General features: G+C 48.7%; 1 protein-coding gene across 1 annotated transcript in view; it reads left to right on the forward strand.

Moving 5' to 3' along the window:
• The window catches only part of diaph1 (diaphanous related formin 1), a 432,569-nt gene that overhangs the window by 136,677 nt on the left and 277,894 nt on the right, over positions 1–17,998 (forward strand). The window contains exon 12 of the mRNA XM_085995955.1: positions 11,395–11,511. Coding sequence (XP_085852081.1) covers positions 11,395–11,511 — 117 coding nt within the window. The remainder of the gene's footprint in view (positions 1–11,394; positions 11,512–17,998) is intronic.

Below are 17,998 nucleotides of genomic sequence, written 5' to 3' on the forward strand. Positions count from 1 at the left end.
TCCCAGCCAAGTGTGTTTCTGTCGACGAGTCATCAAAAAATACTGTGTCAGCTGAAGTAGCTTCAGCAGATAAAAGAAAATTCAATGGGCTTCCTTTATTTAGGCGAACTCTGTAATTATTGTGTTTTCTTTGCATATCCTCTTTTTAACTTGTCGACAAGTTGAGCGTTTCCTAATCTGCCTCGAACACATGTGAAGGGACTTTTTACAGCCAGTTTTAATTGCCGATCTTAAAAGCTCAAGGTCGGTTCAGGTGTTTTTCAGCTTTATTTTCAGCATTTAAAATCCAGGAGAAAAGCGAGAGGGCTTGGGATGGTGATTAATTATTAGAGCCTAAATAACCAGGCTAAACTCAGAGAAAATCTGTTGTTTCGAACGTCAAGAAAGCAGGCAAGGGATTAACGAGGCGCAGTTGCGATGAATGACAGCCCATAATTACTTACACGGTTCACAGATACCACCTTTGAGCTTCAGTTGCAGTTATGCAGGTTCTGGCAAACGAATGTTAAACTATGTAGTGTTGCAAAGGATTTCCAGCACAGAAACGGGCCTTTCAGCCCAACAGGTCCATGCCGGTGTTTCTGCTCCACATAAGCCTCCTTCCACACCTTTTCATCTCACCCTGTCAGCATATCCTTCTATTCCTTTCTCCCTCCTGTGCTTATCCAGCTCCATAGAATGGTTGCAGCACGGAAGGAGGCCATTCGGCCCGTCAAGCCCGTGCCGGCTCTCTACAAGAGCACTTCAGCTAGTCCCGCTCCCTCCGCCCTTTCCCTGTAGCCCTGCAAATTTTTTTCCTTCAGGTACTTATCCAACTCCCTTTTGAAAGCTATGATTGAGTCTGCCTCCAACCACCCTCTCAGGCAGTGCATTCCAGATCCTAACCATTCGCTGAGTAATAAAAGTTTTTCCTCATGTCACCTTTGGTTTTTCTGCCAATCACCTTAAATCTGTGTCCTCTGGTTCTCGACCCTTCCGCCAATGGGAACAGTTTCTCTCTATCTACTCTGTCCAGACCCCTCATGATTTTGAACACCTCTATCAAATCTCCTCTCAATCTTCTCTGCTCTAAGGAGAAAAACCCCAGCTTCTCCAGTCTATCCACGTAACTGAAGTCCCTCATCCCTGGAACCATTCTCGTAAATCTTTTCTGCACCCTCTCTAAGGCCTTCATATCCTTTCTAAAGTGCGGTGCCCAGAATTGGACACAGTACTCCAGTTGAGGCCGAACCAGTGTTTTATAAAGGTTCATCATAACTTCCACGCTTTTGTACTCTGTGCCTCTATTCATGAAGCCCAGGATCCCGTATGCTTTTTTAACCGCTTTCTCAACCTGCCCTGGCACCTTCAATGATTTGTGCACACATACCCCCAGGTCTCTCTGTTCATCACCCACTTCAGGATTGTACCATTTAGTTTAAATGTCCTCTCATTCTTTCTCCCAAAATGTATCACTTCGCACTTTTCTGCGTTAAATTTCATCTGTCACGTGTTCGCCCATTCCACCAGCCTGTCTATGTCTTCCTGAAATCTATCACTATCCTCCTCACTGTTCACTATACTTCCAAGTTTTGTATCATCTGCAAATTTTAAAATTGTGCCCTGTACACCCACATCCAAGTCATTAATATAAATCAAGAAAAGCAGGGGTCCTAGACCGACCCCTGGGGAACACCACTGTATACCTTCCTCCAGTCCGAAAAACAACCGTTCACCACTACTTTGTTTCCTTACTCTGTTTCCTGTCACTTAGCCAATTTCGTATCCATGCTGCCACTGTCCCTTTTATTCCATGGGCTTCAACTTTGCTGGCAAGCCGATTATGTGGCACTTTGTCGAGCGCCTTTTGGGAATCCATGTACACTACATCAACCGCATCGCCCTCCTCAACCCTCTGTTACCTCATCAAAAAACTCGATCAAGTTGGTTAAATATGATTTGCCTTTAACAAATCTGTGCTGGCTTTCCTTAATTAATCCACACTTGTCCAAGTGACTGTTAATTTTGTCCCTGATTATTGTTTCTAAAGTTTCCCCACTACCGAGGTTAAACTGACTGGGCTGTAGTTGCTGGGTTTATCTTTACACCCTTTTTTGAACAAGGGTGTAACATTTGCAATTCTCCAGTCCCCTGGCACCACCCCCGTTTCTAAGGAGGATTGGAAGATTATGGCCAGTACCTCTGCGATTTCTTCCTTCACTTCCCTCCGCGTCCTAGGATGCATCCCGCCTGGTCCTGGTGACATATCTACTTTAAGTACAGCCAGCCTTTCTAGTACCTCCCCTTCCCCTTTACATACATCGATGCTGTTCTCCTCAACTGCTCCGTGCGATAGCGCGTTCCTCATTCTAACCACTCTCTGGGTAAAGAAGTTTCTCCTGAATTCCCTATTGGATTTATTCGTGACTATCCTATATTTGTGATCTCTAGTTCTGATCTCGCCCACAAGTGGAAACAAAGTGACCAAATATTCACAATTTTTCAGGCTTTGGTTTCTGAATTGGAACTCGGAAAGTGGGATTTCTTGAAGGTATATGTATGCTGATTCAAAACTGGCGGTGGTGCAGGAGAGTGGCTGCAAATAATAGAACCAACAGATGCAACACAGAGCGATCCAGATAGATTGTGGAGAATTGGCTGACAAATGACAGCTACCGTTTAATAAGAACATAAGAAATTAGGAGCAGGAGTAGGCCATGTGGCCCCTCGAGCCTGCTCCGCCATTCAATAAGATCATAGCTGATCTTCTATTTCCACTCCACATTCCCGCCCGATCCCCCTTATCCCTTGATTCCCCTCGAGTCCAAAAATCTACCGATCTCAGCCTTGAATATACTCAACAACTGAGCATTCACAGCCCTCTGGAGCAGAGATTCCAAAGGTTCACAACCCTCTGAGTGAAGTAGTTCCTCCTCATCTCAGTCTTAAATGACCGACCCCTTATCCTGAGACTATGTCCCCTCGTTCTAGATTCTCCAGCCAGGGGAAACAACCTCTCAGTGTCTACTCTCAATCCCCCTCAGAATCTCTTGTGTTTCAATGAAATCACCTCTCAGTCTTCTAAACTCTAGAGAGTATAGGCTCAATCTCTCCTGGACAAATGTGGACAACTCCACGCTCTCGAGACAGAAAGGGAAGGTGAGTAACCAGTGGGAATATGAGATGAGCAGTAGGACACTGGAGGGAGAGAGAGCGAGAGAGATCGCTGAAGCTATTTGCACAGTGTGCGATAGCAGTAAGGAAGGCAAACCGGATCGTGGAGCGTTAGTAGCTCGGGTGCAAGGCCAAGTTGTAATGGTCAGCTTGTATAGAGCACAGGTTTCGTTTCACTTACAGTACCCTACTCCAATGGAGACAACCTGGCTTTGAAAATAGGTACCAAAGAAAGCAACTAAACTGCTGCTGGATCTTAGTTACGTGAGATACAAGGAAAGACTAAGGCACACTGGAGAAAGGAAAGCTCAGAGGCGACTTCAATGTTCAAGGTTCTAAGAGATGGTGGCCCGGTGGGTGGGTCTGGAACTCACTGCCTGAAAGGGTGGCTGAGGCAGAAACCCTCATCGCATTTTAAAAGTACTTGGATGTGCACTTGCACTGCCGTAACCCACAGGGCTACGGACCAGGAGCTGGAAAGTGGGATTAGGCGGGATAGCTCTTTGTCGGCTGGCACAGACACGATGGGCCAAATGGTCTCCATCTGTGCCGTAAACTTCTATGATTCTAGGTAATTATAAACCGAACCTTAATGACCACAAGCTGTAAACTCTGACATGGACTTGAACTCAGAAGAGAGAAAGTGAACAGGTTTAAAAACTTAACACGAACTGCCCAGAAACTAATCCTAACACAGGTAATGGCAGCAAATGAATAGTGGGGCTTTTTTTTTTAGCAAAAGCAGCAGTTTGAACTGTAGATGTTTACAGCACAGCAGGAAGAGATTCACCCCGTGATGTTTGTGTGCTGGCTCTTTGCTAACGTAATCCAAAACTAACATCAGAGAGATACGGTGTGGCATTTTTCTTTAACTTCGAGATTGACTCGGTGGACTGCAGTGGTCTTTACAGGTCCAGTACACCTTTATTTTTTTATGAGTAACTTTTTTGCAGATTTTTATTTTTTATTTTTCGTATGTCTGTGTTCGTGTGTCTGAACACTTCATGCAGTATTGGTCTTTTAAAGGATTCTCCAACCAAACCACTTCTTACGCACATTCTTTCCTCTGGTGCGACTGTGGTGGTTTTTATTTTTGCCTGATCCCTTTGCATTTCTATTCTCGCGACACCCTCCAGGGTTGCAATGAATGTAACGTCTCCAGAATTGAAAGAGAATTTATTTTAGTTTTGTCTGCGGTTTTACTCCAGTTTCGAAGTAGACGCGGAGATAAACTGCCCTTTAAATGATGTGCACAGTTCAAACAGATAGTGCAGTGTACAGCTGTCAATTATTCAAACTTCACCCCCCTTGGCCCATTAGCGAAAAAGCAGCTAACGTTTTCAGTGCTGTCAACCACAGTGTATTATCCCCGAGTGGTCGAGTTGGAACTGGTTGCTATTATGAGCCAGTACCACAGGGGGGCAGCAAAACCACAGCACACAAAAAAACACACCACACGCCCTGTAACTTTCATGACTTTGTGTTGGAAACATCTGGTTCGAATCTTCATTCTCCGTTAGGAGCCATGTTGTGGTGAAAACTGATCTGCAAGTCATAAACACAGTGGCGCCTGCACAAAATGGACACACATATCTCGTCCGTGGAGTTTCCTGGTCTTGGCTACTAGCATTTAGCCATAACTGAGGCATCGATCGTGCCCGACGTCTTTCAGCTGCAGCAATCCAGAATTCACTTGATGCTGAGCATCATCACCCCGAATCTCTCAAATACCTTTGGGGTAGCAATTAATGGACAGAAAGACGTGCACAGCATCACTAGTTTTTTTTTTAAACATCAATTACTCGCACATTTATTTAACAGAATCAAAAGTCAGTTTTAATTATGATTTTTTTTTTACCACCAGTTTCTTCCCCCGCCCCACTTTCTGAAACACAGGAGCAGGTGGAGGCCATTTAGCCCCTCGAGCCTGCTCTGCCATTCAATGAGATCATGGCTGATCTGTGATCTAACCCCACATCGCTTTTAACCCTTGTTGGGACAGGATCCCGTGGACCCTGTGCCTCACCCAAGTATTCGTTCACCAGGTGCGAGTCTGGTTGGTTGAATGTTGACGGGCTGTTGAGCTATTTGTGGCGGGGGGAATGATGACAGCCAGTGCTGCTCCTGTGCGCGACTGAGGCGCAGTCACATGCAGCTCCAGCAGGGGCCGCTGTTGACGTGCGTGCGAACGAACCTCGGCTGTGCTTTTCCCCCCTCCCCCCCAACCACTTGAGGGTGCTGCGGCCATTTGTAACTCCCCTTCTGACACTTCAGCTGAAATTAGTTAAATCGGAACAAAACAGACCTGTTCTGTTTTGATAGAATAGATAGGGAGAAAGTGTTTCCACTGGCAGGAGGGTCGGTAACCAGAGGACACACATTTAAGATAATTGGCAAAAGAACCGGAGACGAGATGGAGAATATTTTTTTAACGTAGCGAGTTATGATGATCTGGGATGCACTACCTGAGGGGATGGTGGAAGCAGATTCAATAGTAACTTACGCAAGGAGACTTGGCTATACACGTGAAAATATTAGCAGGGCTGTGTGGAAAAAGAGCAAGGTAGTGGTCAGCTCTTTCAAAGAGCCGGCATAGGCACGATGGGCCAAATGGCCTCCTTGTGTGCTGTATGGTTCTATGAACAGGTTTTTTTTTAGTATTGAGACACGTTTAATGTGTGTTCCAAAATGCCAGGCCAATGTAGCAGTTCTGCTAACAGAGTGTTTCACTAATACTGAGGAATGGAGAATATCACAGGAGTCACAAATGTAATGGACACCGCGAAATCCAAACCTTTCCTTGATTTAAAAAAAAAAAAAAAAATTCCTGTAGGAAATCACAGTAAAACATATCTGCCTGCCGTTGTCGGCAGTTGTTAATGTTGCTGGGATCAAATTTAAGAGCATAGTCATAGTGGCTTTGTAACTGATCAGTGGTATTAGTTGAGAGTTCTTTGTTAAAACTGTGTTAGATGATAGTGATGGAGTTTGAGTTTTGTTTTACAAAGTGTTCAAGCTATCATGGCAAGTGATGCATGGTATTGTGAATGAATTGCAATTTTAAGTGAAGGCTTTAACGACAGATTACATGGCCATTAGGGGCCTTTGGGAAAGTAAGCAGCCTCCATTAACTCATTGGGAGTGTTTCAATAGTATTTCTGTTTTATCCCTTTCAACTATAAAGGTTTGGGGCCGGTAAACACACAGCCAAAATATTAGAATATAAGGCAGAGTAAATCAAACTGTACAGTGCTCTGGTCAGATCGCATCTCGAGTATTGCGTTCAGTTCTGGTTGCCAAGAAACAAGGGAGATATTCAAGCGTTGGAGGCAGTGCGTACAAACAATGCCGGACAGGAAAAGACCCTCTGGTCCATCCAACCCGCCCCACGCAGCACAATATATAGACTCCCCACCCCACCCAAAAACCATGTAATCTCCTCGGAGAGGCAGAAGAACAGATTAAAAACTTAAGAGAAGGATTACGAGGCTGCATTGCGCGGAAAGATTGGAGAAACTTGGGCTTTCCGACCTGGAAAGCCAACATCTGAGAGGTGATCTTACAGAAGTATATAAAATCAATTAGGGTACGAGAAAGTTAAATCAAAGTTTTTAAAAAAAATTGAATTACGAGAGTAGAACAAGGAGACACAGGTCATCAGTGGTAAAAGGAAATTTAGGGACTGTTCAACCTGGAAGTTCTTCAGAGTGATCAACAGAATGAATGGAATGTCCAGATAGAGCAGTGGGACCAAAAGCCCTGGAATCATTTAAAGAACAATTGGTTCCTGCAGTGGGGACTGTAAGGTCTTTTTGGATGGATGCATAAAGATGGGCCGAATGGCCTTCCTCTTCCATAATTATCTTGTATTGTCAAGTAAGTTCTTCACAGAAGCGTTTTCAGGCAAATGTGATCAGATCAACACTCCGGAATGGACTTCTGGGTATAACAACAACTTGCATGGATATAACAACAACAGCAACTTGCATGTACATAGCGCCTTTAATGCAGTAAAACATCCATCCTTCACTGGAGCGTAATGAGATAACAATTGACACCGAGCCAAAGGAGACGACATTAGGACAGGTGACCAAAAGCTTGGTCAAAGAGGTAGCTTTTAAGGAGGAGAGGTAGAGAGGCGGAGAGGTTTAGGGAGGGAATGCCAGAGCTCGAGGGCCCAGATGGCTGACGGCACGGCCGCCAATGGTAGGGGGTTGCACAAAAAGCTAGAGTTCTTGGAGGAACGCAGAGTTCTTGGAGGAACGCAGAGTTCTCGGAGGGTTGTCGGGCTGGAGGAGGTTACAGAAATAGGGAGGGGGCAAGGCCATGGAGGCATTATTGAAGAGATAGTTGGATGGGGAAAGGGAAACTAGGTTTTTCTAGATGGAGATACTATTTTTTACCTTTTACCTTTTGGGTTTTAGGTATCGGCAAAAGTTGGACAGTGTTGAGTCTTTGTACTATTGGGATTTGAATAGTGCAGTTTTATTCTTGTATGACATTCTATGAGTTAGATGTGAACAAATCGTTCGGCAGTCAATTGAAATTTCAAAGTATTATAAAATATTTAAAAAACAGCTGGCCCGTCAAGACTGCCCAAACAGTCATGATGTGACCAGCTGTGTTCCTTCCAACCAGCAGCCCTGTAATCTGGGCAAGGCAACAAAAACAAACCACGTTAAAAACCCCAACCGCATAGCAGAGGAATGGAATATGGAAAATGGTTATGAGCATCCGAAATTGATGGGCAGGAAATGACCAGTTGGTCCATCAAGGCTGCGCCTCACTCATGATGCCTGGAACATGACTAGACACTTCCAACCCCCAACAGTCATGTCATCCCCTGGGAGAGGCCAAAAAAAAACATCTTCACTGCTAAAAGCTGTTGAAAATAAAAATGGGTTTTAAAAAAAACTTTTTTTTTCATTTTTAAAATAAGTTGGGGGAACTGATGAATGAGGAAATGATCTGTACAGCTGTATTTCCGTTTTTCTCTCCCTTTTAATTGTTCTCTCATTCCCCATTTCTCCAGATGGTGTCAATCAGAGATTGATAAATTGTTGTTAGGCATGAGTATTCAGGGATATGGAACCAAGGCGGGAAGATGGAGTTAAGATACAGATCAGCCATGATCTAATTGAATGGCACAACAGGCTCGAGGGGCAGAATGGCCTCCTCCTGTTCCTATGTTCTTAACTCGCGCTGAGTTACAATTCCCCAGGGTAAGGCAATTTCCCCTACCCCCGAACCTCACCCAAGTGATCATTCTGCCTGGGCGAGCCTACTTGGTAGGTTCCATTGTAGGAGGATGCCCCAAATGAACCCCATCCGATCCTCATCTGATGTCCCCCACATGCTAACGGGGGTCACTGCATAGTCCGTGGACATTGAGGCCATGTGTTGGTCGGGCTGAGAGCAGTTAACTCGGCTCAGACCGCATAAACAACAACTTGCATTTATATAGCGTCTTTAAAGTAGTAATACTCCCCGAGGCGATCCAGGGAATAAAACTGGGACATTTTGATCTGCGTGACTTAGAATATGCAGTTTACCCACTAAATCGGAGAACCTTGCAGCACCGAAGGAGGCCATTCGGCCTGTCGCATCTGTGCCGGCTCTTTGAAAGAGCTGTCCGATTTGTCGGGGGAATCTGCATATCTGCTTTAACACCATCATCGAAGATTTTAAATCCTCTTTTTGTATTTGCAGTTTTCCTGAATGTAAATTGAGCCCCTGCGCAGATATTAAGAGTTAATAAAACTTTGTCGCACTTTCTTTTAAAAGTTTTAATCATTGGATGGTATTTTTGGTTGGGAGAAGTGATTAGGCTATTGAGACGATAATAATTGTTATGTAGATGTTATTTGTTCTTTCGAAAGAAAATGTATCTAGTTCAGGTAAGACATATTGTCCCCTTTAATTATAATTGCAAATAAATTGGGTGCAGATTAAAAAGGATGTTGCTATTTCACATGCAGATGGAAGGATTGTGCATTGATAATGGGGGGGGATATGCAAGACCTTGTAATTATGACTGTAGTTCATATTAAATCATTTTAATTCTGTGGCATTATAATATTTGTGGTACATTTCTCTCTCAATTTTGCATTGAAGATTGGTAATCGGTATATAATGGGTGGACTAAATATGGATCCTTCAAACAACCTAATGTGATTACCAATCAGTGTGTCTGCCTCATGCATACATTTCCCAAAATAAAGTGCTTATTCTGTGACAGCAAATTACTAATTTTGCATAAAAAGGAAAGGCTTGTGTCTCAATGGCGCTGCTCCATTAGTTCCGGTGTACTCCCACACTCAGGTCATCTTGGCCGGCTGAACTGAGAGAAACCCATTTACAGACAATCAGCTGCTCCAAAGCAGCCGTTAAATGCTAGGGATAACTAATTGCTTGTCGGCGGTATGGCTTTAGTTAAGTTTTGCCTTTTGAAATGGTTCCCTCCACGAGGGCAGCGCTGATTTGCACCCTCTCGGAACTGAGCTAAGATTTTTTTTTAAAGAAAAAGGATGAAATGAAGAAAATTGTTGAAAATTCTTAGATAAATGTGGAAAATACTGCCAATGCAGACCAGGTCTGACCGTCTGCATATGAAGGAGAAAAGGTTTTGGGTTTGACCCTTCGCATCAGAACTCCCCATTTCCAGAATTTTATGTTTTTATTTCCGGAGTTGAACTGGAACTCGTTTTAAAAGTGTCGTAAAGGTAAAGGGAGTGCAGGCGGGAATATCAGCAACAGGAAGGAAGTGCTGGCAGGAATATCAGCAACAGGAAGGAAGTGCAGGAGGGAGTATCAGCAACAGGAAGGAAGTGCAGGAGGGAGTATAAGCAACAGGAAGGAAGTGCAGGAGGGAGTATCAGCAACAGGAAGGAAGTGCAGGAGGGAGTATCAGCAACAGGAAGGAAGTGCAGGCTGGAGTATCAGCAACAGGAAGGAAGTGCAGGCAGGAGTATCAGCAACAGGAAGGAAGTGCAGGAGGGAGTATCAGCAACAGGAAGGAAGTGCAGGCAGGAGTATCAGCAACAGGAAGGAAGTGCAGGCGGGAATATCAGCAACAGGAAGGAAGTGCAGGTGGGAATATCAGCAACAGGAAGGAAGTGCAGGCGGGAATATCAGCAACAGGAAGGAAGTGCAGGCAGGAGTATCAGCAACAGGAAGGAAGTGCAGGAGGGAGTATCAGCAACAGGAAGGAAGTGCAGGCGGGAGTATCAGCAACAGGAAGGAAGTGCAGGCGGGAATATCAGCAACAGGAAGGAAGTGCAGGTGGGAATATCAGCAACAGGAAGGAAGTGCAGGCAGGAGTATCAGCAACAGGAAGGAAGTGCAGGCGGGAATATCAGCAACAGGAAGGAAGTGCAGGCAGGAGTATCAGCAACAGGAAGGAAGTGCAGGCTGGAGTATCAGCAACAGGAAGGAAGTGCAGGTGGGAATATCAGCAACAGGAAGGAAGTGCAGGCAGGAGTATCAGCAACAGGAAGGAAGTGCAGGCGGGAATATCAGCAACAGGAAGGAAGTGCAGGAGGGAGTATCAGCAACAGGAAGGAAGTGCAGGTGGGAATATCAGCAACAGGAAGGAAGTGCAGGCAGGAGTATCAGCAACAGGAAGGAAGTGCAGGCAATGTTCTCCCTTTTACCGCTTGACCTATTTCGTAGATAGTGTGAAATAGCTCATGCGTTGAAGAGATAAATTTGGTGGCTCCTCCCCCCCCCCCCCCCCTCCCCGCTCCCCTCCCCAGAATTGAACTGATGTCAAACTTTTCCTCCTTGTGGGCCTCCAGGAGTGGTCTAGATGCTGCTCCATGAACAGTTGGTGGTCTTGTTACTGACAGCGATCAGAAGGGCCAATACCTGAAACTTTAACTTACCCTTTTATCTTTGTGGTTGTTGAAGGAAGGTTGGATCAGCACCGTGTGTCCAACACTTCCTGTTTCAGATATGCACGGTTCTTTTTATTTAGACATTTCACCGGAAGGCGATGGGGGAATGTGGAGAAAGGGAGCAGATGAAAACTGCGTGTCTTCCGTCAGATAGTGTTCTCTCCCACCTTTTTTGTCAGTACTTTATTTTGGGGGGGGAAGAGTTCTTTTCTGTCGGAAGCATTCCTTTCCCCCTACATTTACTTTCAGCAGCAGGCTGCGGGATCCAGTGATGTGGAGCCTAGTAGAGCGCTTTATCTGGGGGAATTGAGGTGTTGCTGGCGTGTCTCCTTAACAGTAGCCGCACAGATGTGAGCGAAGTCTTCCAGATGCTTCTGAACACCGTGAAGGACTCCAAAGCAGAACTGTACTTCCTATCTATTCTTCAGCACTTGCTTCTGATACGCAATGATTACCAAGCCAGGTAGGTGATTTCTTTAATGCTAATTTGCTATGCTGCCTGCTCACAAACATTTTATAATTTCATGAAATAATAAGTCTCTCAAATGCAGCACACTAGGATTTTTTGGGGGTTCAGTGGCTGTTTCGACGTAGTGCTCCCTTGTAATTTGCGTCTTTCCATCTTCTGGGTTTTCGTTCTCTGTCCTATATGTGTGGTAGCATTAGTACAGATTACTCAACACATACCTTAAACAGTCACCCCCTCCACCACCGGCGCACCGTGGCTGCAGTGTGTACCATCTACAAGATGCACTGCAGCAACTCGCCAAGGCTTCTTCGGCAGCACCTCCCAAACCCGCGACCTCTTCCACCTAGAAGGACAAGGGCAGCAGGCCCATGGGAACACCACCACCTCCAAGTTCCCCTCCAAGTCACCCACCATCCTGACTTGGAAGTACATCGCCGATCCTTCACCGTCGCTGGGTCAAAATCCTGGAACTCCCTCCCTAACAGCACTGTGGGAGCACCTTCACCACACGGACTGCAGCGGTTCAAGAAGGTGGCTCACCACCACCTGCTTGAGGGCAACTGGGGATGGGCAATAAATGCTGGCCTGGCCAGCAACGTCCACATCCCGTGAATGAAATTTTTTGTCTCATTCATTCATGTAGCTCGAGCTCAATCAAGCATGTAACCGGTATGCTAATCGGAGAGAAGTTGAAGGGACTAAAAGAAAAGAGGGGGACACCTGTGATATATTGCATTAGAGAGACTATGAATACTTTTTGCCACCTACTCATTGCCTGGCGAATTAAAGCGAGGTAGACGGGCCTTTGGACAAGTAGAGCTAATGGTCATATTTAGTTGGTCCTCAAAGGACAAGTTAACACTCAACCAGCACTCAAGTGAATGTATTACTGCTCCTTTTTGTATTCATGGCAAACTTTTACACTCATCAAAATGGGGTTTGTCCCTTCAGGACTTTTGTAAGTGCGGAATAAACTCGCTCTTCTGTTGAGGAAAAATTCATACGCTAAAAATTGATTTTTATCGAATTCAGAACTGGTTTAAGCACTTCATTTGGGGAACAAGTGGAATGAAATTATTTCACTAGCACTGAAAGTATCTTCCAACCTGAAATCCGCCTTCCCAAGTTCAGTGCTTGAGCACGCAATCTATTCTAGCACTTTAGCGCAGTACAGATGGAGCACTGCATCGTTCAGGCGCTGTCCTTTGGTTTAGATGTTGAACTGTCTACCTGATCTGTTGGGGGGGAGTTGGATGTTAATGATCCCATAGCAATACTTGACTCAGAACTGGGCGTTCTCTTGGTGTCTTGGCCAACACTCTGCCCTCAGCCAGTAACACAAAAAACTGAGTAACTCGTGAATCATCGTATTGTGGTTTTGTGCAAAATAGCTGTTGTGTTTTCCTACATAATCACTGGACTTCACAGACGAGGAATTATTTTGAAGTGCCTTGAGACATTTTCAACGATGTGCTATCTAAATGCATACCAACACTGAGAGTTTATACTTATTGGGAAATACTGAACAGGCTGAAAAGAGGAGGCTGTGGTGTGAACTGATAGAGGTCTTTAAAATTATGAAAGGGTTTGATAGGGTAGACGTAGAGAAGATGTTTCCACTTATGGGGAGTCTAAAACTAGGGGCCATAAATAAAAGGTAGTCACTAATAAATCCAATAGGGAATTCAGGAGAAACTCCTTTACCCAGAGAGTGGTGAGAATGTGGAATTCGCTACCACAGGGAGTGGTTGAGGTGAATAGTATAGATGCATTTAAGGGGAAGCTAGATAAGTACGAGAGCATCGGCCATATACTAAACATCCGTAAGACAAAGGTCCTCTACCAACCTGCTCCCGCCACACAATACTGCCCCCTGATTATCAAAATCCACGACAAGGCCTTGGACAACGTGGACCACTTTCCGTACCTCTGGAGCCTATTGTCAACAAGGGCAGATGTCGATGACGAAGTCCAACACTGTCTTCAGTGTGCCAGTGCAGCCTTCGGTCGCCTCAGGAAGAGAGTGTTTGAAGATCAGGACCTCAAACCCGGCACTAAGCTCATGGTCTACAGAGCAGTAGTAATACCTGCCCTCCTGTATGCCTTGGAGACATGGACTATGTACAGCAGGCACCTCAAAGCACTGGAGAGGTACCACCAACGCTGCCTCCGCAAGATCCTACAAATCCATTGGCAGGATAGGTGCACCAACATCAGTGTTCTCGCTCAGACCAACATCCCCAGCATCAAAGCTTTGACCATGCTTGATCAGCTCCGATGGATATGGGTCACATCGTCTGCATGCCCGATATGAGACTCCCAAAACAAGCACTCTACTCTGAGCTCCGACACGGCAAGAGAGCCCCAGGTGGGCAGAGGAAATACTTCAAGGACACCCTCAAAGCCTCCTTGAAAAAATGCAACATCCCCACCGACACCTGGGAATCCCTGGCTCAAGACTGCACAAAATGGAGGAGAAGCATCCGGGAAGGCGCCGAACACCTCGAATCTCTTCGCCAGGAGCAAGCGGAAGCCAAGCGCAGGCAGCGGAAGGAGCGCATGTCAACCCAAGCACCCCACCCACCCGCCCCTTCAACCACCGTCTGCCCCACCTGTGACAGAGACTGTCGGTCCCGCATTGGACTCAGCAGTCACGTGAGAACTAATTTTTAATGTGGAAGCAAGTCATCCTCGGTTCCGAGGGACTGCCTAAGAAGAAGATGATAAGTACATGAGGGAGAAAGGCATAGATGGATATGTTGATGGGGTGAGAAGAGGCTCATATGGAGCATAAACACCGGCATGGACCAAATGGCCTGTTTCTGTGCTGTATATTCTATGCAAAAAAAAATTTCAAAATCTATTTTCATTCAATACTTGCTTCTCAGCTTTGTGTGTGTTTAAACCACCTTTTGTCTGCAATCAGTTTGCGCCCAACTGGCATTGCTAACTTTAAAGCATTCTTTCAGTCTCCCTCTCAAATATTCCCTTTATGATTTTATAAGCATGCAGACAGATTGCCGTCCCCCTCGAGGTGAATGAGCTTTGTGCATTACATTACTTACAGAGAGAATAATGGATGTCAGTGTTTCCCAGGTCAGTGACGAGGATTGCTAACCTCTAGTGATGAGAGTGTTACAAAAATTGAGAGAATTCTCGGCAGTGAAAAAGGCTGATAATGAGTTGCAGGGTTTAAACAATTCCTCCTACTTTCTGCTGTCATCACAGTAATTTATGTTGGATGCAGTTCCATAGTTCAAGCGGCCACTCCCTCCGCTTCATCCAACAGCCACTCTTGATGCACAACTTTGGTCAGCGAATGTTTGAAGTTAACCATGGCCAAACCTGACTACTGTTCGACTGATACCGTATAGGGCTTCCAGTCCACTCCGAACAAAGGCTCGGACTCTAGAGACGTGTAAACTTTCAAGCATGCACGTCTATTATACTCACAAGTGGGATACCCATCGGGAGTCAAGAGCCTCACCAATCCAGGCCGGTTCCTGGTCAGGAGTGTAGGCATTCTATATTTATGCCTTTACTATCGCGCACCTACTTTTGGTCATAGGATATGATGTAGCTCCAGCAATTTGTGCCATCCCTTTGTCTGGAAATGTTGCGAGCCCCAACCCTTGTCTCTTCTCAAGGTTGCTGTCTCTTGTTTTACTTGCAAAGTTCTGCTTGAGTTTTTCCAAGTACTTCTACACAGTACTTATTTGTCTGTTTCATGGTGCCTCAACACCCCTCCCCCACTGCCCCCTGCCACATGACTGTTTTGACTTGTACACTGAAGGCCTGTAATACAAGTTTCATCCAAGATTCTTTTGTCTAAACGCAGATCTACAGGAACACAGTTAATTACATTTACACCAGCTGCATTTGGTTCTGCTTTTAGACCTCATCATGCTCAAGCTGTCTCCTTCGTACAGAGATGTCTCTGGCTTGAAGGTTGGCCTCAATGTCCCTTTCAGCACACATGATGTACAACACATTCTCCCTCTCTCCCCCCGTATCCACCCCCTCTCTCCCGTGTTATCTCTTGCCACTGCCTCTCCCCCGTCTCTCTTTTTCAAATTCAAATTGCTTTATTGGCATGACAAGGTACATCTTATGTTGCCAAAGCAGCGAAAAAACATTTATCGTTTAACACATAAAAGCAGATCTCTTCGCCCCGTCTCTCTCTCTTTCCCCCGTCTCTCTCTCTTTCCCCCGTCTCTCTCTCTTTCCCCCGTCTCTCTCTCTCTTCCCCCCCCGTCCCGCTCTTCCCCCCCATCCCGCTCTTCCCCCCCGTCCCGCTCTGCCCCCCCGTCTTGCTCGCGCTCTCGCTCGCCCCCCCGTCTCGCTCGCGCTCTCGCTACCCCCCCCCCCCCGCTCTCCCCCCTCGCTCTCTGTCTGTCTCTGTCTCACCCCTGCGGTGTCCCCCTCTCTCGCTCTCGCTCCCCCCTCTACCCCCCCCCCCCCCGCTCTCCCCCCCTCGCTCTCTGTCTGTCTCTGTCTCACCCCTGCGGTGTCCCCCTCTCTCGCTCTCGCTCCCCCCTCTACCCCCCCCCCCGCTCTCCCCCCCTCGCTCTCTGTCTGTCTCTGTCTCACCCCTGCGGTGTCCCCCTCTCTCGCTCTCGCTCCCCCCTCTACCCCCCCCCCCGCTTACCCCCTCGCTCTCTGTGTCTGTCTCTGTCTCACCCCTGCGGTGTCCCCCTCTCTCGCTCGCCCCCCTCTACCCCCCCCCGCTCTCGCTCGCCCCCCTCTACCCCCCCCCCGCTCTCCCCCTCTACCCCCCTCTCTCCCCCTCTACCCCCCTCGCTCTCCCCCTCTACCCCCCTCGCTCTCCCCCTCTACCCCCCCCCGCTCTCCCCCCCTCGCTCTCTGTCTGTCTCTGTCTCACCCCTGCGGTGTCCCCCTCTCTCGCTCGCCCCCCTCTACCCCCCCCGCTCTCGCTCGCCCCCCTCTACCCCCCCCCCGCTCTCCCCCTCTACCCCCCTCTACCCCCCTCGCTCTCCCCCTCTACCCCCCCCCGCTCTCCCCCCCTCGCTCTCTGTCTGTCTCTGTCTCACCCCTGCGGTGTCCCCCTCTCTCGCTCTCGCTCCCCCCTCTACCCCCCCCCCCGCTCTCCCCCTCTACCCCCCTCGCTCTCTGTATGTCTCTGTCTCACCCCTGCGGTGTCCCCCTCTCTCGCTCTCGCTCCCCCCTCTACCCCCCCCCCCCCCGCTCTCGCTCTCTGTCTGTCTCTGTCTCACCCCTGCGGTGTCCCCCTCTCTCGCTCGCCCCCCCGTCTCGCTCTCGCTCTCGCTCCCCCCTCTACCCCCCCCCCGCTCTCTGTCTGTCTCTGTCTCACCCCTGCGGTGTCCCCCTCTCTTGCTCCCCCCTCTACCCCCCCCCCGCTCTCTGTCTGTCTCTGTCTCGCTCCCCCCTCTACCCCCCCCCCCCCCGGCTCTCCCCCTCTCTCCCCCTCTCCCCCCCCTCGCTCTCTGTCTCACCCCTGCGGTGTCCCCCTCTCTCGCTCTCCCCCTCTACCCCCCCTCGCTCTCTGTCTCACCCCTGCGGTGTCCCCCTCTCCCCCCCTCACTCTCTGTCTCACCCCTGCGGTGTCCCCCTCTCTCGCTCCCTCCCCTCTCCCCCCCTCGCTCTCTGTCTCACCCCTGCGGTGTTCCCCTCTCTCGCTCCCTCCCCTCTACCCCCCTCGCTCTCTGTCTCACCCCTGCGGTGTCCCCCTCTCTCGCTCCCTCCCCTCTACCCCCCTCGCTCTCTGTCTCACCCCTGCGGTGTCCCCCTCTCTCGCTCCCTCCCCTCTACCCCCCTCGCTCTCTGTCTCACCCCTGCGGTGTCCCCCTCTCTCGCTCCCTCCCCTCTACCCCCCTCGCTCTCTGTCTCACCCCTGCGGTGTCCCCCTCTCTCGCTACCCCCCTCTACCCCTCTCCCCCCCTCGCTCTCTGTCTCACCCCTGCGGTGTCCCCCTCTCTCGCTCCCTCCTCTACCCCCCCCTCTCCCCCCCTCGCTCTCTGTCTCACCCCTGCGGTGTCCCCCTCTCTCGCTCCCCCCGCTCTCCCCCCCCCCCCCCGCTCTCCCCCTCTCTCCCTCTCCCCCCCTCGCTCTCTGTCTCACCCCTGCGGTGTCCCCCTCTCTTGCTACCCCCCTCTACCCCCCCCGCTCTCCCCCTCTCCCCCCCTCGCTCTCTGTCTCACCCCTGCGGTGTCCCCCTCTCTCGCTCTCCCCCCCCCCTCTCCCCCTCTCCCCCCCTCGCTCTCTGTCTCACCCCTGCGGTGTCCCCCTCTCTCGCTCCCTCCCCCTCTCTCCCCCTCGCTCTCTGTCTCACCCCTGCGGTGTCCCCCTCTCTCGCTCCCGCCCCTCTACCCCCCCCGCTCTCTGTCTCACCCCTGCAGTGTCCCCCTCTCTCGCTCCCTCCCCCTCTCCCCCCCTCGCTCTCTGTCTCACCCCCGCTCTCCCCCTCTCTCGCTCCCTCCCCTCTCCCCCCCCCCCCGCTCTC

Source organism: Somniosus microcephalus, chromosome 8 (assembly GCF_052327205.1).
Source record: "Somniosus microcephalus isolate GS21.2 chromosome 8, FLI_Smic_1.0, whole genome shotgun sequence".
Classification (NCBI taxonomy): domain Eukaryota; kingdom Metazoa; phylum Chordata; class Chondrichthyes; order Squaliformes; family Somniosidae; genus Somniosus; species Somniosus microcephalus.